Source organism: Aphelocoma coerulescens, chromosome 4A, assembly GCF_041296385.1.
Source record: "Aphelocoma coerulescens isolate FSJ_1873_10779 chromosome 4A, UR_Acoe_1.0, whole genome shotgun sequence".
Lineage (NCBI taxonomy): Eukaryota > Metazoa > Chordata > Aves > Passeriformes > Corvidae > Aphelocoma > Aphelocoma coerulescens.
Genome location: NC_091018.1, coordinates 20,738,335 through 20,759,468, shown reverse-complemented (window position 1 = coordinate 20,759,468; position 21,134 = coordinate 20,738,335). Strand labels below are relative to the sequence as shown.

The 21,134-nt window shown below is 60.1% G+C and overlaps 2 protein-coding genes across 7 annotated transcripts; both read right to left on the bottom strand.

Moving 5' to 3' along the window:
• Positions 1-244: 244 nt before the first annotated feature.
• On the bottom strand, positions 245-5,830 carry KLF8 (KLF transcription factor 8). 6 transcript variants are annotated; one of them, XM_069015727.1, is made up of 6 exons: positions 3,301-3,400; positions 2,659-2,832; positions 2,286-2,481; positions 1,559-1,685; positions 1,321-1,454; positions 245-1,130 (listed from the first exon to the last, which is right to left on the bottom strand). In XM_069015727.1, the coding sequence occupies exons 1-6, from the start codon at positions 3,367-3,369 to the stop codon at positions 949-951; spliced, it is 882 nt and encodes a 293-aa protein (XP_068871828.1). In that variant the 5' UTR covers positions 3,370-3,400; the 3' UTR covers positions 245-948. The 6 variants fall into 6 exon arrangements, with proteins under 6 accessions (XP_068871828.1, XP_068871823.1, XP_068871826.1 ...); XM_069015722.1 differs by lacking the exon at positions 3,301-3,400 and adding an exon at positions 5,767-5,830 and having other exon boundaries at positions 2,286-2,832; XM_069015725.1 differs by lacking the exon at positions 3,301-3,400 and adding an exon at positions 3,704-3,764 and having other exon boundaries at positions 2,286-2,832.
• A 3,402-nt stretch (positions 5,831-9,232) lies between these two features.
• Positions 9,233-21,065, bottom strand: LOC138110609 (ras-related GTP-binding protein A). The gene is made up of 10 exons (XM_069015720.1): positions 20,772-21,065; positions 20,292-20,325; positions 17,964-18,063; positions 16,906-16,972; positions 15,833-16,055; positions 15,109-15,204; positions 14,237-14,359; positions 11,827-11,918; positions 10,895-11,010; positions 9,233-9,695 (listed from the first exon to the last, which is right to left on the bottom strand). Exons 2-10 carry the CDS (start codon positions 20,316-20,318, stop codon positions 9,598-9,600), a joined length of 942 nt encoding a protein of 313 aa, XP_068871821.1. The 5' UTR covers positions 20,319-20,325; positions 20,772-21,065; the 3' UTR covers positions 9,233-9,597.
• Positions 21,066-21,134: the final 69 nt, after the last annotated feature.

Below are 21,134 nucleotides of genomic sequence, written 5' to 3'. Positions count from 1 at the left end.
ATCACCCTTCCCACCATCCAACAGCTCCGAGCATCCAACCCCAAATCCTGACACCCTCCCAGCAACCAGGAGGGTTGCCTGGGGTGGGGGATGGAAGAAACACTCCACAAAAACCATTATTAAAAAGCAAAGCATGTGGCCACAGCCGCTGGTTTAACTTAGAAACACTTCAAGTGGCCCAGAGTCTTCCAAAAAACCCGAGAGCTGCTGGCCCTCATCCCCCCCCCACCCTGTCCCACCCCCTCATAGAATTCCATAAAATAAAAGTTCCATGTTCCACAAAGTTTCCCTTTTTGTGGTGGTGATGGTCTTGTTTGTGGGTCACTGTTGGGTTGTGTTTCCCCCCCTTCTTGATTCCTCCTTTCCTCCTGGCTCTCCGTGCCCCCAGCACTTCCCATGAATCCCAGCACGTGCTGAGGGACACACAGAGCGTGATGTTCCTTCTCCCTCTGCAACAGAGTCTGGGGATGGAGAGGGAATGGCCAACAGCTCCTCCACGGGGGGCCATCACCCCCTGCCCCTGTCCTTGCCACGGCTCCCAGATTTTGCCCATGGGCACTGGGAGGGGCAGGGCACCGGGAGCACACGAGGGGCAACGGGCAGGAGGCTGAAGAGCCTGAGGCAGCTGCTGGCTGAAGTCCAGGTGAGGAGTCAAGGAGCTTCCAGGTGAGGAGTCAAGGAGCCTCCAGGCGAGGGCAAACCCAGGAATAAAAACAACCGGGGACAGGAGAGAAGGGGCAGCAGTCCAGAATCCATTGTTCGCCGTCCCGTGCCGGCGGGGCTCCTGCCGCGGGCACGGCTCGGCCCCGGCGCTCCCGCAGTCCCTGCCCCGCCCCGCAGGAGCGGCGGGGATGGATGGATGGATGGATGGAGGCAGGCAGGGAGGGAGGGAGGGAGGGAGGCGCTCCCGGCTCCCGGCGCGGCCCGGCCCAGCCCGGCGGGCACCGCTCACATCATGACGTGCCGCCGGCGGTGCAGGGCCAGGTGGTCGGAGCGGGAGAAGCTGCGGTCGCAGTCCGAGCAGCGGAAGGGTTTGATGCCCGTGTGCTTGCGGAAGTGCCGGGTGAGCTCGTCCGAGCGGGCGAACTTCCAGGTGCAGCCTTCCCACGTGCATTTGTAGGGCTTCTCGCCTGTGCCGGGGAGCACCGAGGGGTCAGCGCTGCAACAACGAGCCCCCACACCCCGCACAGACATTCCAAAAGGGGAATCCCTTGGCACCTCCACCCAGCAGTCCCAAAGGGCCGCCCCTCTGCCCAGGGACACAGCACCATCGCTCCCCCAGCCCACGGGGGCATCCAGGGACACCAATGCCACCCCTACCTGTGTGTATCCTCCGGTGGGCTTTGAGGTGGGAGCTTTTGGTGTAGACCTTATTGCAGCCCTCGAAGTCGCACTGGTGGATGCGCCGCTTCTTCAGGTCCGGGGAATCGGCTCTGGGCCCCCGTGCCGCCGGCCTGCCAGGAGCAGGGAGAGCTGGAGCCACGACCCTGGAGCCCACAGAGCCCCTGGGGGGCTCAGGGGATAAAGGGTGGGGAGGCACAGGCAGGAGGGGACTCACTCTCTCTGCAGGTCCTGGAAAGGCGCTGGGCCGCTCTCGGAGGCGCTGTCCTCGCTGTCACTGTTCATGTCCATGGGATACACGGAGCTGGGGTCCATTTTCACTGGAGGGGTCCGGGAAAGGAAAGCTTTGGGGCACAAAGAGGGAAGGAATGAGCACAGCACAGAGATGTCCCCCAAAACACTCAGTGCACATCAAGGGTTCAGCCTTCCCCCTGCTCCTGCAGCGCTCTGAGTGCTGCCTGTTCTTCCAGAGAATCCAATCCAACTGGGCAGATGGAGAACCCCCAAAGCGAGGAAACAACTTGGGGGCCATCACTTTTGGCTGCCTGCTCCTGCCCAGAGCAGGGCAGATGCAGGCCCCCCACCCCGGATAAGGTGGGAAGCTGGGAATGTCCTGGGAAAGGGGATCGTGGGGGGCACAGGGAGCAGCTGAGCTGAAACCAGAGCTGCTGGCAGCAGGCAGCCAGTGGGAAGGGCAGGGCAGGCTGCCAGCAGCAGGATGGGTGGAGGACAGGCAGTGCCATGCCCTGCGTGTCCCTGCCCTCTCCATGTCCCCTGGGGGGCACAGGCTGGGGGCTGAGGGGCTTTGTATGAAAGTGGCACGTGGTGGTGGCAGGGACACTCCACAGTGAAAAATGAGATCCCCTTCAAGGCTGCCCCTCCATGAGGCAGGACAGATACCCCCCCACTCCCCAGATTGCAGGGTTTCCCCCCGGTGCCCTTACCAGACCCAGCGTTCTTGCCATCCCCCCCGATGAGGGGCACGGTAATGGCGGTGACGCCGTCTGTGGGCACGGTGGTGTAGACGACGGGGAGGGACTGCACCACCACGGGGATGGTCTGCAGGTTGCCCATCTTGCTGGGCAGGTTGACGGAGGGGATGGTGTGGATGACGTGGAGGATCTGCTGCCCGCTGCTGCCCTGCGTGGAGGCCAGGATGGAGCCGGGTGAGAGGACAGCCGGGATGGCCGAGGTGGAGCTGAGGCCGGAGGGCGGGACGGACACGGTGGTGGGAGCGGGAAGCGGGGGAGCCACCAGCATGGGGGAAGACTGGACCGAGGTGGGGGGTGGAGGCGGCGGGGCCGAGGCCGGAGCCACCTTAGATTTGTTGAGGGAGAGATCGACGGGCTCAGCCTGGGGCTGGCTGCAGTCGCTGGCCAGCAGCTCCTCGGGGGGCTCCGTCTTGATGTCAGCCAGCAGCACCGGGGGGTCGAGGGGGCCCTCAGCCAGCAGCGCCGACGAGCTCATGGCGAGCGTCGCCTTCCCCTGGCCCTGCAAGAGACCCGCAGTCCGTGAGGAGCCAGGGAAACTGAGGCACGGGGCGGGGGCGAAGAGGTTTTTTTAACGGGCTCTCACTAACCAACCGACCGGGGCGGCGCCTCGGGGCGGCTCCGGCGGGGCGTGAGGCCACCCGGGGGTCGCCGGGCCGGGCATGGCGGGGCCCGCTCGTGCCCTGAGGCGGGGCAGGGCCCGCCCGTCCCTCACGGCCCCGCCCGGCCCTCACGGCCCCGCCCGGCCCCTCACGGCGGCCGCGGCGCGCGCCGAGGGCGGGAACCGCCGGCCCCGCCCCCCCGCCCGCGCTCGCCTTTGTGCCGGCCCGGCCCCGCCCCCCGCGGGCGGGGCGTGGCGGGGGCGTGTCCCGCGCGCGGGGCGGTGGCGGCCCCGCCCCGCTCCTTCCCCCCGCGCCTTAAAGGGGCCGCGCCCCCCCCGGCCCGCGCCCCCCCTCCCGGGGTCACTCACGCACTGACCCGCGGGGGTCCCACGCGCGTCCGCCGGGCTCGCAGCTACCCCCGCCGCCCGCAGCACCATCTCCCGGGCCGCGCCGGCCAAGGTGCGAAGGGCCCCCCTCGGCTCCACCTGGGATCGGCCGCGGGTGGAGCTTCTTAAAGGGCCCGGCCCGGCCCCCGCGGGAGGCACCGGGCACGGCCCCACCCGCGGCACCCCCGGCGCTGCGCACACGCGGGACCGCGACACAACCGGGGGACAACCGGGACCCCCGCCTCCACCGCACCCCGCGCTGCGTCCCGGGGCACGCGTGGGGGTGCCCGGCACGGGGGACCCCCTGCCCAAAGCAGCTCCTCGTCACCCCCCCCGCGCTGCCCCGCGACCCCCCCCGACCCTGCCCCGGGCCTCCCGCACGTACCTGCCCACGCAGGGACCGTCCCCGCCCGCGGAGCCCCCACGCACCGGCCTCGCGCGGCGGCCCCGCCCCGCCACACCCAGCGCCGCGCCCCGCGCACACGGCCCGGCCCCGCCCGGGGGGGGCGGCGGCTACAGCTCACCCCCGGCACGGAACCGAGCCCCCGGCACCAGCACCGGGCCCCCGGCACCGGCACGGACCCCCCCGACACCGGCACCGAACCCTCCCGGCAGCGTCACGGACCCCCCCGACACCGCCACCGAACTCCCCGGCACCGGCAGGAAGCCGCGAATTCACCGTCCCCAAAAAACCGGACCCCCCCCCCCCAAAGCACCTCCACACTCAAGGCAGGGACCCCCCGCGAATCCCCCCGCACACAGCCAGGGACCCTCCCCAAGCACACGCACAGAGCCACGGAACCCCCGAACACGGCCCCCCACGTATTACCCAGACACAGCCGAGAGCCCCCCTAAACGCACCCCAAAAAGAGCCAGAGACATCCCCCCCAACCCACCTTTTCACCTGGAGACCCCCCAACACACAGAGCCGCGGACCCCCTCCAAACACACGTTTCACCCCCAAACAGAGACCCCCCCGCCCCCCCAGTAGCCACATACTCAGCTGGGGAACCCCCCCAACACACACACGCCGCCAGGGATCCCCCCAAACACTCCCATAATCAGCCAAGGACCCCCAAAACACCCCCCCCCCCCTCACACACAAACTACCAGCACCTCCAAAACACCCCCAGCCTCAGGCAGGGACCCCCATAGAACCCTCCCCCCAAATCCAGGGACCCCCAAAGCACCCCCCCAACAAGGAGAGACGCCCCTCAAACGCCCCACGCTCAGCCAGGGACCCCCCCCAAGACATCCTCAGGTACCCAAAACACCCCGTCCAGCCAGATCCCCCCAAAAAACACACCAGGAGACACCCCCAGACAGACACACAACTGCCCCCCGCACCTGGGCACCTCAACATGACCCCCCAGAGCCCCCCAGGAACAGCCCCCCACAGCCGGGGCGTCCCCACAAACAGACTCACTGAGGGGGGGGGCACAAAGGGGCGCCCCGTCCTGCCCTGAGGGACCCTGCTCAACCCAAATTTGGGGGTCCCTTGCACCCCAAAGCCCCGCGGGGGTGAAGGGTGCGGGATGGGGCAGCGGAGTGGGCGGGGGGGGGGGGGCTCGTTACCCCCCAAATTCCACCATTGCTGACCCCCCCCCCTTCATAGGTGAACTGAATTCCTCCGTCCTCAGCCTGGCGCACCCCAAACCCACCCAGGCGTGGGGATTAGGGGCTCGGGGGGCCCCCCTTCAAACCCACATATTTGGGGGTGCTATAACCCCCCCCCAAACACTTTATGTCCCCAACCCCCCGGGAATAATTAGTGCCCCCCCCTTTTTAGCCCTAAACAGCTTAAGGAGGGATTTCGGGTGACCTTGGGCGGGGGGGCTGCGGGGGGGGAGCGTGGGAAAACGCCTTCCACAGCCCCCTCCCCCCGCTTTGTCCCCTACGTGTCCCCACCGCCCTCCCCCCCCGGCGTGTCCCCCACCCGTGGGCGTGGGGGGGTCACACCCCGCCGCCGCCGCCACACCCCCCCGTGGAATTTCCTCCGCGCTCCACCCTCCGCCAGCGGCCGCTCGGGACACGGCGGGGGGGGCACGGAGGGAATACAAAGGGGGGGATCCCCTCTCGGGGTTGGGGGGGGGGACGGGGGGGCTCGAGCCCAAGCAGGGTCTGGCCCTTTAAGAGCAAAGGGCGTGGGAGGGGGAGGGAAGGGCGGGGCCGCCGCCCGGTGTGACCTCCCAGCCGCGGGGGGGCGCCCTGCCCGGAAGCGCGCGCGGCGCATGGAGGGGGGACACCCCACGCGCGACCCCCGCGTGAGGGGGCGAGGGGGGAGGGGAGGCCTGAGGGGGCCGCGGGGGGGGCGGGACCCTCCCCCTCCTTTTCCCTTCCCTTCCCTTCCCTCCCCTCCCCCCCGCCGGACCCCGCGCTACCACCCCCCCCCCCCGCCGCCCCCTCAGCCCCCACGCGGGCCCCCCCCGCGCCCCCGGCCCCACGCACCGTCCCCCGCGCCTCCTCCGAGCGCATCCCCGGCCGCCGCCGCCGCCGCTGCCCCCGGGGCGGTGCCGGGTGGGGCGGGGTGGGGCCCCCACGGGCGGGGAGGGGCCGCGTGGGGCGGAGCTCCCCTCCCCCACCCTCTTTTTTTTGGGGTGGGGGTGCCCCGCCCTTGAGGTGACATCATCGGCAGCCAATGCGCGGCTCCCCTCGCATCCGGCGTTGCCATGGGAACGCGCAGGATTTGGGGGAGGGGAGGTGAACCCCAACTTGTTCCCACCACCCCCCCACGGAGGGCACCCCAAAATCGGGGTGCGGGGTGCTGCTGGAGGGCTCAGACCTGGGGAACTCGTGGCAGTGATGGGGGGAGCAGAGATCCCCCCCCATTTGGGGTCCTGTGTCCCCCTGCTCCCGTGAGTGGGGGGAGAATCCCCCTGCACCCCCATCCACAGGGACTTGGAGCATCCCCAAATCCGAGGACCCACGGGTGTCCTGGGGGGCACTGCCTGAACCCCCCACCCAATCTCTGCCTCCCGAGCCCCCCCACCACACAGGTAAGGCCCCCAAATATGTGGGGTGCCCCCTTTGTACCCACAGTGGGGTCCCCTGGGGTGTCGGGGTCCTGGCAGGGCTGGGGGAGCCCCTCCAAGGGGCTGCAGCCACGGGAGGGTCTGGGGGTCCCCTGGTCCCTTCCTGGGGGGGTTGGGGGGTCTCAGGGAGCCCCTGGCTGGGGTGGAGCTGCCAGTGGGAATCCACCCCCCTGCTCACCCCCCGCTCTCTGGACCCCACTGGTTTTCCAGCTTCTTGTCCCGAGGAGACCTGGCTGCTCCCAGCACTGTGTCCCCAACCTTGAGGTCTCCCCAGGTCCCCACCCTGCTCTGAGCTTGCCTCGGGCAAGCCATAACCCCCATAACCCCCCAAAATGCAGGACACCCTCCCCCCCCCCAGCTCTGGCCCAGCTCCTCCCCAGGGATGGGATATCCTGGGGGTGGGGACTCACAGCCGGGTGTCCCCTACTCACGATGTCCCTGCCAGGGGTGACTCAAGCACGGCCACCAAGGTGGTGACCTTGGCTGAGGAGGAGAAGCTGCAGCTGCTCCAGGCACACGCTGAGCTCACCCTGGGGTGAGGAGGGCACCCCCTTGACCCCCTACTTCTGCCAAGCCACCCTGCCTCAACCGGGACCAAACAGACCCTTTTTTGGCAAAAACCCCTTCCCCTCCTCAGGAAACACCCCGGGAGGCAGCAGGATGAGCTCGGGTAGGGACCAACCTCCCCTGGGGAGCTTTTGGGGGATGAGTGGGCCCCGCACCCAAAGGGGCCCCCACCCCAATGTCACTGAGCTGAAGGACCAGCTGCAGGCCCCGGTGACCTCCCCAAAAACACAGAAGAAAAGGGGGAGCGGGGCAGGGGGTCCCCCAAGGTCCCCTCTCCACTCTCCTTGGCAGCTGCGCATCCCCCAGGATGGATTTGGGCAGGAGGGGTTGGACCCTGGGCAGGGAATGGTGCGGATGCTCCTCATGAGGTGCCCACAATTCTGCAGTGACAGTTCAGGGTGACTTTGGAGAATCCATGGCCCCCTGGATGTGTTGGAGGAGCTGGTTCCAGCTGGAGAGCAGCGTGTGGTCACCACAGCCCTGGGTCCACCCAAGGACAATTCTGTGCCACTAAGGAGGAAAAACAAGTGGGAGCATCCCCAGGGAGACCCTACAGAGCTCATCCTGGGGGAAACAGCCTGGAGCTGACCCCAGCGGAGCCATCCATGCTCCAACACAAGAAAGAAATGGTCAAAAAACCTGGAATTAGCTCCAAGACAACCCCAGGGAGCACAGCCTGCCCCAGGGAACTCATCCCAGAGCCCACAGCAGCTCCGAGGGGAAAGGAACAGGGTCAAGGGGGGATTTATTCAGGATCTCAGTGACAGGTGGCATCGAGTTTCTCCTCATTCCAAGGTCAAGTGCTGAAGGAAAAGGCCAGATCACAGCCACCTCGTCCAGGTTTGGGATGATGTTTGTGTGAGAAACATCTGGAGCAGATATCAATTTATTTTTTTGTTTTCTGATGGCAAGAACTGCCAGAGAAAGTGGGAAGAGTCTTCCAGAAGGCGGGATGAGGGTGCTGAGCCTGATCTCCCAAACCTCCCTGCTTGGAATGGAAGGAGCCAGTGCAGTCACCAACCCTAGGCTCCCAAAAATGCCTGGGATGTGCTTTGGGAAGGGACAAAGGACACAGCACAGTGCCCTGGGAGCAGGCAGGGCAGGTGGCCTGACACAGCCCCCGTGTTTGTCACAGGCTGTCACTCAATGAGCACCTCAGCCACAGCAAAAGGACAAGGCTGATTCCCAAAGAGCCCCCAAATCCGTGCACTTCGGGAAAAGGGATTTGAAGCAGGAGAACGGCAGAACTTCACCCCAACCCCCCGACCCGGTCACTGCCCTGGGAGGCTCCAGCCAGGCCAGGATTTGGCTCCTGGCAGCTCCACCCCGCTTGTCCCTCCCAGCCCCTCGTCACCTGCCCCCCACCCCACGTTCCCTTTTGACATCATCCCACTTCCAATGCAGTTTGATCCCTAAGGAAACCCACTGGCACCTCGGCGTCACCATGGCAATGAGGCAGCGTTCCCACTGTCCTTCCTCCCCGCGCCTCCGGCAGGAACAGCTCCCAGCAGAAGGGGCCTCAGTCTCCTGGAATTGCGACCAGGAGCCCTCTCCTGCTCTCCTGAAGCCTTTCCCTGTGGGAGGGGATATTCCAAAGGCTTCAACACCCGGATCACCCTCTTGCTCCGAGGGCAGGGTTAAGTGTGGGAAGCTGTGACATTCCCAGCAGGGTCTGCCCTGATCCCAGCCTGATCCCAACCATGGGGCAGCTCCATGCGGGAACCGAGGTTGTGTCGGGGCTCGTTCCACGATTCCCACTCCAGGTATTCCACACCTGCATCCCAGTGAGCACAAACTCCGCCACGTGCCCGGCCCATTCACAGCTCTCCAGAGGCTCCTGGTGGGAACAGCTCCTCTCCCACGGGGACGATTCCCATTGGAACTCCCCCAGGCCGAGGCACGGCAGCTGCCGGGTGGGCGGTGCGAGACGCGGGTGTTGAATTCCAGGAGGATGGAGCAGAGCTGGGAGCTTTTGTGCGGAGCCCCCTGGTTCTCCAGCCCTTTTAGCTTCCCGTTCTCACTCCCTGGACTCGCCCCGGTGGATTTCTCCGCTCCCAGTGGGTGTGTGGCCAGGGATACAGAGAAGAGGCAGGCACGGAGCACCACACCCTTTTTTACAGAGTAATTTGATGCAGCAAGAGAGAAAAAAGGGAGATGCTGCCAAGCGATTCCCAGTGAAACTCTGGAATGGCTTTCAGCCAAATCCCCCCAAAAAACACGAAGGGAGCCATGCAGCTCCTACAGCTCCGCTTCCCAAAGCTGCCCCGGCATCTGGGAGAAAGCAAACCCACTTTGCAAAGCTCTTGGATCTGAAATCCCTGGTAGCAAAAATTTATTTCCATGACTGAAGACGAGGAGAAATTTATAAACTTATTCTAGCAACCATCCAAGGAAACAGTAAATATCCCATCACCCGGCAGCCACACATCCACGAGGGCTCTGCCACAGCCCTGCAGGGCACACATCACCTGTCCTGCCTCCTTCCCGACCCCTCCCGTGCCAGGGAATTCCGGGAAGTGGATCCAGCCGACCTCCAGCTCTAGTGTCCAACGTGATGAGGAGAAAAAACAAGCAGCACACTCATTTCAAAGCCCAACAAAGACACGGACAGTGTTAGATTCTCCTAAAAAGAAGTAGTCCCAATCCGTTCTTTCTCCCCCCAAAGCCCCAGTGCCTGGGATCAGCGCATGAGCAGGCTGTGCTTTGGTCCATCCACCCTCTCCAGCTTCTCAAAGTGTTTCCTGGCGTTCCGGATGTTGATCAGAGTGGCCGCGGAAGCTGCGACGGAAAAGGGACAGGGGAGATAAAAAGAAGTTGAAACGGGTGAGGATCACCACGTCCTCAGGGCTGCCTGGTTCAACAGCCCTGTCTGCCAGGCCTGGGTGTGCCCTGCTGCTCCCCAGCCAGGCAAAATCCAGAGTGGGATGGGCTGGCCAAAATTTAGTGGGGGAAGGTCTTGGTAAAATTTAATGGGGGATGGTCTGGGCAAGGTTTAATGTGGAATGCTCTGGGTAAAATTTAATGAGGGAAGACCTGGGCAAAATTTGATCTGGGATGGCCTGGGCAAAATTTAATGTAGGAAGGTCTGGGTAAAATTTGATCTGAATAGTCTGGGCAAGATTTAATGTGGGATGGTCAGTGCTGTTGGCTGATCCCAGGAAAAAAGGAAAAGCCTCTCCCACGGAGAACTGCTCATCCCACAGCTGCTCCCCAGCCCAGCAATGCCTCACTCCCAGGGATCCCACACTGTCCCAAATTCCCTAAGTGAGGAGGGCAGAGCAACCACAGCAGCAGGCCCGAGGAGTCCTGGGCAGTGCCCCTGGAGCCCCTCAGCTCCCAGCAGGAATTCCAAGAGCTGCGTAAACAGGGAACTGCTCCCAGGGGCTGCGGGCTGGCGCTGCTGCAGCTCCTCCTTGGGATAAATAGATGCTGCTAAAATTAGAGCCTGTCCACTAGAGACAGCCCAGGCAGCCAGAGCAACACCCAGACATGAGCCAGCCCTGCTTCCTCCCCAAAAATCACCGGGGCTGCCAGCTCCCAACTGCCCAAAATAGGTTTTAGGCACGACCTGCTCAGCCAGGTCTGGTTTGGTGGTTTCCTGGGACAGCAGCAGCAGCTCAGCTGTGCCACCACCTCTGCAGGGTCCTGCTCACCTCAATCCCTCTCTCTTCATTACAATCAGTTCTGTAATTAACAACTCATTTTCCAACAGTTTAAACTGGACTAGTTTCACCTTTTTAAAGGTTTTTCTTGGGGTTTTTTTGTCCCAAACTGGTTTCTCTTGGCTCTGACATGACCACCATCACATGACCTCCCCACCCTGCTCACACTCAATCCCTCTCTCTTAATTAAAATCACTTCTGTAATTAACAACTCATTTCCCAATGGTTTAAACTGGACTAATTTCACCTTTTTTTGATTTTTTCTCTGTGGTTTTTTGGGATTGGTTTTGGCCCAAACAGGTTTCTCTGACTTACGTATGGAGGGGTCTGACATGACCACCATCACATATGTGTTGGATGTGAAGATGTCAATGAAAGCAGCAAAGTTGGAGTTCCTGACCTCCATGCTCTGGAAAGAAGCTGCCAGCTTACTGAAAAACAAGGAAATCAAAGGGAAAAAAAAACAGTGAATGAAGAGCTTTTCTGCCCACATGGCCAAAATATCCCTGATCCGAGCTGCTGGGAACAAGGAGGAGTTGGAATTCCCACTTGGCAAGGTGTGGTTACAGCAGGGCTTTGGCTGGGCTTGGTTTTAGAGAGAAAATTCCTCAGTTTGGGGCCAAATGAGAACAATATCAGCTGATTTGTGCATTGAATGAAGGAAATTCCAGACACAACCCCACTGACCAGGCCTGCTCCCCGTGGATACCAGGGCTCAGCCATTCCCAGCTGGACACTCTGGATGAGCAGCAGAAATAAGCATAAAATGGGAATATCTGGAAACATCTGGACATCTCTAAACCACCCAGAAACTTCTCCATCCTCTCCAGCTCCACACAGCCCCAGTGTTAACCTGACTGTGGAGCTGTGCAAAGCCAAGCTTCCCCCTTTCCCACTGGAAATAGGGATAACAGTGTCTGCAAACCCTGTCCTCCCCAGCCAGCCCTGAGGGACAGGGCTGGAGCAGAGCTCTCCAGCTGACATTCCCAGCTTCCAAGATCAGTTCAGCCCTGGAATTCTTCTGCCTTGATCCAGGAGAAGGAGGGCTGGAATAAAACAACACCAAAGCTCTCCCACCATCAGCAAAGGGGGAAGTTAATTAAAGAATTAACATTTAATGATTTGTGTTGCAGCAATTCCACCCTGGCATTCCAGCTGCTGAAGAGTCAAACTGGGATTCTCTGGAGAGCCCTCTGGAAAAATCTGGGATAGCCCTGATCTCCCCAGCACTGATGAGAGCAGCTCACCTGCAGCTCAGCTTGAACTGTTTGATGATGTTGCTGATCTTCTCAAACCTGTGCACGTCCCGCTGCTCCTTGCACTGATAGTGGGAAATCACCTGCAGAAGGGGCACAGCCAGTCAGGGATCTCAGCACAGCCTTCCCAGCAGCAATTCTGGGAATGGCTGGGCACCAGGGCAGGGATTCCCTTTTTTGGCTGACTGGATCTTGGGAAGTGTTTACAGCAGTTCTTGTGGGGCTCTCGTGGAGAAAGGAGACTCAGTGACAGGATCAGCACACAAAGACCTGCCAGGTGACACCACTGTCCCCCTGAGGGCTGAGAGCTCCGCCTCAGCAGCCATTTCATCTTGATCCAAAAATAGGTGGATACAGGGAAAAAAGGCATCCATCACCTCAGGAATGGGCCAAGTGCTGGGACAGCTTTTCCCTCCTAAGGTGCTGCTGGGACATTGCCCATCCTGCACAGGCAGTGATCCCAAAGCCAAATCAAGCTGATCCTCCCTAAGAAAAGCAGCTCAAAGGCAGCTGGGTCCTTGGGAATTCCCTCTCCACGACTCCAGTCAGAGCAGAGGGAGCTCAGAGCAGTTCCCTCCTCTCCCTCCCCCCGAGACCCAGCAGCCAGGAGATGCCAACACCCAGAGAATCTGAAGGTTTTTAGGAATCCTTGAGAACATTTCCAGAAACATTTCCACCGTGCTGGTGGCCCCAGCCCTTCCCTCCTCAGCCACGTCCAGTGAGAGCTGCATTTCCTGCAGCTCCATCCCCACTGCAAACCTAACAGGAATCTCTTAAAAACCTCAGGCCAGCTGCTTTGAACTCTTCAGAATCCCCAAATCAGCTCCCACTGGATGTGTCAGGAGCCCTGGCACAGGGATGTGAAGCTCTGCTCTACCCAGGGAGTCACATCTGACAGGTTTTTTAGGGTTTTTTTTCCCTTAACCACCTTAAACCCATCACTTTTAAACTTGCCCAATTATTCCCACAAGCACAACTTTAGCCACATCCAAGGCTTGCAATTCCCAGTGTTCGATTTCCTTCCTGAACTTCCCAGAAGAGGTTTTTTCACTACAATTTCAACATACTTTTGGAATGAGGTTTTCAGAGGAACATTTCCCAAAGAGATTCACACTGGGAGATTTCCCTTCAAGAGAAGAGAATCCTGGGAATGTTTAAATATATGAAAAAAAGGGAGGAGTGTTTGAAGGAGCCACCATTGCACTTAAATTAAGCACAGAATTTTTGTAGCAACAGAATTTTTGTAGCAAAGATCATCCTTTTTCAGTTAAAAATGTCCTTGTAACAATCACACTGTCACACACCCCAAGGTGGAACTGTTTATTATCTCCAAAAGGTCAAAAAGCAGAACTTGCCAGGCATGGCAAGTGTTTGTTTCTGATAGCTGAAGGAGGAAGAAAAGTTGTGGCTCCTTTCCCAAATTCCCTCCATCATTTCCAAATCACCAGCAAGGAAAACACTCAGAAAAATTCAAATACTTCCTTCAGCTCAGCAGGAGTTTGGTGCAAAGTGTGAAGAGCCCAGCCCAGAAATCAGGAATATGGACAAGCACCAGCGGTGGTTTTATCCAGCACCTTTGCAGAGGGATTGGGAGCACAATACTCTGGAAAAGCATCACAATCCCATGGCTGATCCTCTATCCCTGCTCTGGATTTGCAGAGCATCAAAAATCCAAAGAAATCAGGTGCAGCTGAAATGCCCCAGCAGGAGGAAGTGGAGAGGTTTGGTTTTGAAGCTACAAAAGGCTCCTGCCCTGCGCAGAGAGGGATTCTCGGAGCAGTCCCACCACAATGGGGACATGAAACACAACCAGAGCCTGGAGGAGGAAACCCCAACCAAACCTCAGCTCAGCTGCTGCAGGGGGGATTTTGGGATGGTCCTGTGAGCCACGGGGTCCCAGTGGCTGCTTTCAGTGTCCCAAGGGCTGGATCAGGGCATTCTGCACCTCCCAGCTTCCATGGAATCCCACAGTGGGTTGGGCTGGAAGGACCTCAAAGCTCACCAAGGTCCAACCCTGAGACCTTCCACTGTCCCAGGCTGCTCCAAGCCCCAATGTCCAGCCTGGCCTTGGGCACTGCCAGGGATCCAGGGGCAGCCCCAGCTGCTCTGGGCACCCTGTGCCAGGGCCTGCCCACCCTCCCAGGGAACAATTCCTGCCCAATCTCCCATCCAGCCCTGCCCTCTGGCACTGGGAAGCCATTCCCTGGGTCCTGTCCCTCCATGCCTTGTCTCCAGTCCCTCTGCAGCTCTCCTGGAGCCCCTTTGGGCCCTGCCAGGGGCTCTGAGCTCTCCCTGGAGCCTTCTCCTCTCCAGTGAACATTCCCAGCTTCCCCAGCCTGGCTCCAGAGCAGAGGGGAGGGAAAGGGAGGCTCCATCCAGGGAATCCATCCCAGGAACTCACCAGGAACGTGGCTCTCTCAAACAGCAGCACCTCGTCTGCCTCGATGATCTGAGCAAAGTTCCTCAGGTTCATCTCGAGCTGCTGCACGTTGGGGATCAGCTGATAGACAATGCTGGACCAGGCCTGCACGTGGAGACACAGAAAGGTCCCATCGACTCTTCCCTCCTCAGCCCCTCCTGATAAACGTGCTCCCAAAGGGATTTTTGGCACTTCTGGCTGGCAACAGCCTGAGCAAGGCTGAGAAGCTTCTCCCCCCTCGGTGCCCAGGTCCCAGAGGGAGCCCAGGGCTGAGGAGACTCTTCCCTGCCTCAGGTTCTGCTCCACCAGGCAGAGAAACCCCAGTGCTGCTGAACAGGCTTAAATCATCCCTGGTTTTAGTTGGGAATGCTTCTGTCTCCTCCTGCTCGAGTTTCCAGAGAGTTTTAATCCTGAGCAAGGCCAGCAGGCACATGGACACTTGGCAGCTCATCCCTGATCCAAACAAAGTTCCACCTTATCCTGACAGGCCAGGAACAAGCCCAGCAGGGACTGGGGGTGCTGGGATCAACATCTGCCCTCACCCAGACTCGGATTTTCCAAGCTCAGCCTCCCCTCCCTGCCCAGCTGCTGCCCCAGGCATGGAGCAGTGCCCAAGCTCATCCTTCCCGAGAGCCAGGGGATATTTGGGATGCCTGTCTGCCAAGTTCCTGATAGCTACCACACACTCCTGACTTTTTTGAATTAATTGATTAAATCCAGGATTAATTTGGGTTTAATTTACACCCTCCAGAAGAAGCTGAACGTGGCCAATCAATGACAGACCAGCAGCAGCTACAGGGATCCTGCTCCTGCTCCAAGTGGGAAGGCAGGTCTGGAGAGGAAGCTGCACCAACCTTGTAGAGTGTCTCATCCCAGATGGAAGTTCTAAAACAAACACATTCCAAGGGCCGGGAAAGGCGCTTCAAGTCTTCCTCGCGCTCCTTAAAAATCTGGGAAACAAAGAGAGTTTGGGGTTGAGTGTAAAGTGTTGTGCTGTGGTTGTAGGAACTCAGCATTTTCCCACCTCCCTGTGACCTTTCAAAAGCATACAAAAGGCACCAAACACCTCTGAAAGGTTGATCCCCAGCTCTCCCAGGATGTTCAAGGGCTTAAGAGGATTTCTGGGAAGGCAGAGCAGGATCAATCCAGAGAAACCATCTCCTGATTAACTGGGGAAGTTTCACCTCTTGGATTTCGGGGGTGTTTTAGCACAAAGCCTGGGCTGGACTGAAAGAAGCAGCTGAGCTGAAAACAACTGTCACTGTCACCCCCATCCAAACTGTGAGCAGGGGGCTGAAGGAGCTGGATTCCCTCCAGTTCTGCTCCCTCCTGGAGCCAAGGTGTGCTGGGAGCTCTGGAAGCAGGCAGGGAAGGCTTTTTTTATCCCTAAAAACCACCACTGCTGTTCTCCACCGGATTCTGGGATGCCACACTTTAAAAAAAGGCAGGAGAAGCTCTGAGAACATCTGAGAAAGCCTTCGAGGAACAGCCCTGAGGGGCTGCCTTTGAAGCGTGACCCACGTGGCACAGGGGATGCTCCGTGTGGGAGCATTTCCATGGCAACTCCCAGCTCCTCACCAGATCCCGCTGGTCCTCCTGCACCAAGTCCATCTTGTGCACCAGGCAGAAGATCTTGGCATCGGGGGAGTTCTGGAGAATGGCCTCCAGGCAGGACTGGTAGTAGTGCATGTCCTTCTCCAGCTCCCTGCTCTCCACGTCGAACACGTAGATCAGCACCTCCACGTTGCGGAAGATGTTGTCCCTCTGGCTGGTGAAGTAGTTCTCCATGAAGGTGTCCTGGCTGAGGGAGCAGGGCAGGAAAACAGGGAGACTCCTGTTAGAGCCCGTGAGGTTTTTTCACTACAGTTTAGACACAATTTCAGACCGAGGTTTTCAGAGGAACATTTCCCAAAGAGATTCACACCGGGAGATTTCCCTTCAAGAGAAGAGAGTCCTGGGAATGTTTAACGAGATGAAAAAAAGGGAGGAGTTTTTGAAGGAGTCACCATTGCACTTAAATGGAGCACAGAATTTTTGTGGCAAAGATCATCCTTAGAGCAGCTCTTGCCTGGCATGCTGGGTTTGTGGGAAACTCCTCCTGCCAGGAAGGCAAGGCTGGGATTTGGAGCTGCACTCAGGAGGCCAGGCTGGAGCTGCATCCCCTGAGCATTCCCAAGGAAACCTGGATGTTCCTGGAAAGCATCAGCCCCCCGTGAAGCTGAAGCTTCCCTCGTGTCCTGCTGCTCCTGGCCCCAGGCTGGCTTTAGGAGCTGTTTGTGAAACCCCACAGCAACAGGTGAAATGTGACCTAAAGCATCAGCTCAGCCTTAAATCCCAGGATTTAAAGCTCCTTTAACTCTGCCTGAATACGGCTGAGATGATCCAGAGGCCATGGAGCTGAGGAGGGGACAGCATTCCTTGAAAAAAGTTGCTTCCAGGAGCCACGGGATCAACGTCCAGCGTGGCCTCTCTGCACAAATCCCACCTGGATGGAGCTGGAGATGAGCAATTCCAGCACCTCAGGACAGCAGAAGAAGGGGCTTTCCCTGGCACACCTCATCCCTGGGGGAGGAGAATCCACTCTGTTCCATCCCTGATTCCCCACAGCCTCCCCCAGAGGTTGGAAAAGGACAGGAATCATCAGTACCTACCCTCCGCAGTCCCACAGGTTCAGCACCAGGTTTCCCAGGAATCTGACATGGGAATGCTCCACATCAACTGCAAAGAGACAGCAGGAGTTCACAGACTGCACCACACACCCGGGGCAGAGCTCGGGCAGCCAAAAATCATGGAAGTCAGCATAAAATCATGGAATGGTTTGGGCTGGAAGGGATTAAAGCCCTCATTCCAGCCCAGACATGGGCAAGGACACTTTCCACTATTCCAGCGTGCTCCAAGCCCTGTCCAGCCTGGCCCTGGATGGGCCATTCCTCACAGAGCAGCCCCAGTTTGTAAATCCCACCAAAACAGCATTTCCCAGAGGAATTCAGAGCCCATTGCTCTCCTTGGGAAGCACAGTTCCCCTTCAAGCACACATTCCCTGATCCCAGGGATATTGTAAGAATGACTCTGCAGGGCTTTAAGCCCTCCTTAACAAAATAAACCAGGAACACAGGGAATGCAAACTTCAGGAAGAGGCCAAATTTATGGCAAAGAGGAAATTTACACCAATCCCTGACACTAAATCCTCACAGACCCTTCCCAGCGAGAAGCACCAGATCCCAACAACTCCTCCCCCTCTTCCAGAGGAATCCCTTCTTGCTCTTTCCCAACAAAGGCTTTGGAAGGGGGAAAAAGGAAAGGCTCTCATTAAGCCCAGTGCATCATCCTGCCAAAACCACGGGGGCACTGCAGGATCCCTGTGCTGCTGACCCCTGGATACAGCAGGAGTGTTCCACCAGCACAGAGGAGGCTCTGACAGATGTAGCTGCACCAAAGGCTGCTCCCTGATCTCCCCCCAAAAAAAGGAGTTAAGGATAAAAGTTGAATAATAAAGCAGCAAAGTCCATCCCAGTGCTGCCTTTCCCTTACTCTCCACTTCCTGCCTGTCCCTGGCTGATCCCAGGAGTGAAGCTCCCAGTGAGGTGTGGCAGCTGGGAGGACCTGCAGGGCCACACCCGACCCAGGGATCGCTGCAGGGAACGGCCCCGCCCCTCTAATGAAAGGGTTGGAGCCCTGGGACCTGGGAATTCAGCCGGGAATTCCTTACTCGTGGCTCCCAGGCGCCGCGTGTCCCGGGCGATGTAGTTGGCAAAGATAATGGATCTCATGCTGGTCTTCCCAGACCCACTTTTACCCATCAGCAGCACCTGCAGAGAGGGAAAGAAGGAAAAATGAGCTCTCACAGAGCACCGAGTCCTTCCCAGCTCCCTCCAGCTGACATCTGACTGCCAAAGCTACTAAACACAGGACTGGCACATTCCAGCTGGGAATGCACCAGGAGAGAGGCAAAGAGGAGCACGTGGGAAGCAGGAGACACATCCCAACTCCTGCTGTCCATGGTCACTGGACCATGGTCATCCCAACCCCTGCTGTCCGTGGTCACTGGGCCATGGTCATCCCAACTCCTGCTGTCCATGGTCACTGGGTCATCCCATCCTACTGCTGTCCATGGTCACTGGGCCATGGTCATCCCAACTCCTGCTGTCCATGGTCACTGGGCCATGTCATCCCATCCTACTGCTGTCCATGGTCACTGGGCCATGGTCATCCCAACCCCTGCTGTCCATGATCACTGGGCCATGGTCATCCCATCCTACTGCTGTCCGTGGTCACTGGGCCATGGTCATCCCAATTCCTGCTGGCCATGGTCACTGGGCCATGGTCATCCCATCCTACTGCTGTCCATGGTCACTGGGCCATGGTCATCCCGTCCCCCTTCTGGCCATGGTCAGATTGAACACTCTTCCCAAAAATCATGGACAGGACTCAGGAAGATCAAGAGCAGCCTCCCCATTCCCATTCCCAGCCGCTCCCACCTGACGGCTCTGGTGGCACAAAGGGCTTTAAGGATGAGCAGCGGCTTTGTCTCAACCCTTGCAGACCAGAAACAACCCCTCACCCCCTTGTTTTCCACCCCAAACACTCTCTCCTCACCACAGGGTGGTTTGGGTTGGGAGGGACCTTAAAGATCTAATCCTGCTCTTCCCACAACATGCTTGGTTTTCTTTTCCCCAAATGCCAGGGACATTTCCAGTTCCAGGTGCCAGAAGACCAGAAGGAAAGGGAAAAGCAGATGAGACAGCCCAGGTCAGGGTCCCCAGAGCAGGGGAGACTCTTCATGGCTCCAGTGACTCCTCCCCAGAGGAGACACTTGGCTCCATGGTGTCCCATCCCTGCAGACCTCAGGGGAAAGGAGAGGCAGCCAAAAAGCAGAGGGAATGCTGGGGGTTGGGACGAGGGGAGACAGTCACACCAGAGACAGTCACACGAGGCAAGGCTTTACATTGTGATCTAAAAATAAAAATTAAACAAAACAAACCCATCAGTGGCAGCCAGCACAGCCTTGCTCACAAAACCCAGCTGTTAAACAAGTCCCAGCTACAAAGCCAAATCCAGCTTTCGGCAGCAGCCAAAATGAGTCTCCCATCCAGGAGGGATTTCAGGAGAACAGGCCAGTGAGCGCCTGCCCAGCCTCCCACCCTCACCCTGTGACAGCAGAGAGGAGCTGCCACAGCCTCGGGACAACACCAAGGCAGAATTCCCTGATCCTGCTTGCTCAGGTCATTCCTGCAGCAGCTCCGGGCTGGGAGCGCCCTGGCCAGAGGGAAGCTGCCCACAAGTTCCAGGGTTTGGCAACAAAATCCTGTTCCTGGCTGTTTCACATCCAGGCAGGCAGGAGAGGCCACCCCAGAAGGTGCCGTGCCCTGTCCTGTCCCCTGAGCTGATCCCAGAGAACAGCCAAGCTCTTATTTCACAGCACCAGCACAAAATCCCAGGCAGAAACTCGATCCCCCTCCGAGGCACGGCCCAAACCAGCCCCAATTCCCACAGTTTGGGCTGCAGAGGCCCTGCAGAGGGGTGAGACAGCAGCACCGAGGGCCAGGCAGGGAACCCAATCCCACCTCACCATGGAAGGGCAGCCAGATATTCCTTTAAAAGCTCTGGATACGCTCCTGCTGGGATACACCCACCCCTGCGATTCCCAGAGCTGCTGCTGTGTTAAATTTCATCCTCCCGGGAGCCCTGAGCGAATGCGGGGCTCCTGGGACACCTCGGGAGGGTGGCCCAGGGACAGGGCAGGGGTTGGAGCAGATCCTCCTCCCTGAGCAGGGCATTTGCAGAGCGTTTCGCAGAGGGTTTTGCAACAGCCCCGGCAGCGCCCGGGGAACAGCAACTGCCGGGGAAGGCTCTGCACGAACCCAGCCCACGCCCAGGCCAGGATCAAACCCGGTTTTAACGCCGGGCACTTTCAGCAGAGGATGCAGCGCTGCCTCCGAGAGGCACCGGAGCCCCGGCCCGAGGGATGGATACAACAAACGGTGTTCATGGATGGGGATGGGGAAGGAAAACACAGGATCCTCCTTCTCGTCCTTACCTTTTTCTTCATGGCTGTGCTTGGCATCACACACCTGCCGAGAGAAGCCCACCTTGGATCGCTGCTTTTCTCCCAATCCCGATCCCAATCCCGCCCCCGGCACCGGGGAAGCTCTGACACAGCCCCAGCTCCCCTCCCCCTGCTCCGGGCCATGGGGAACTCCCGCTGCCGCCGGGAAACCTCCGGCGTTCCCGAAATCACCCGGCCCGGGCGGGATCGCTGCGGCCGTGCCGGGAGTCCCCCCGCAGCCCCTTCCCCCGGGATGGCCCCGCAGCCCCCTTCCCTCTGGATTCCCCGCAGCCCCTTCTCCCGGCATGTCCTTCCGTTCTCCCGGGATTCCCCGGTATGGCCCCTTTCCCCGGAATGGCCCCGAAACCCTTTTCCCGGGACGCTCCGCAGCCCCTTCCCCGCGATCCCCCCGGGATGCTCCGCAGCCGCCCCCGGCCCCCGCGCCCCCCGGGCCGGGCCGCGCCCCGGTACCTCCGGCGGCGATGGGCGGCTCGGGGCCGGCTGGGGGGCGATGCCGGTGGGACCCCCGGTACGTCCGGCGGCCCGGGGGAGGCTGCCGGTGTGAGCCCGGTGGCTCGGGGCGGCTCGGGGGCGGTGGGGTGATGCCGGTGTGAGCCCCGGCAGGTCGGGCGGCTCGGGACGGTCGGGGGGCGCTGCCGGCGCGGCTCGGGGGCGGGCGGCGGTGCCCCGGCCTGGCGGGGCAGGGGGGCGGCGGCGCGGGCCTGTCCCGGGCCTGTGGCGGAGCCCCCGTCCCGCCCCCCGCGCTCACGGGACCCAGCGCTCGGCCGCCGCCGCCGGTCACGTGAGCGCGCCCCGCCCGCCCCGCGCGCGCGC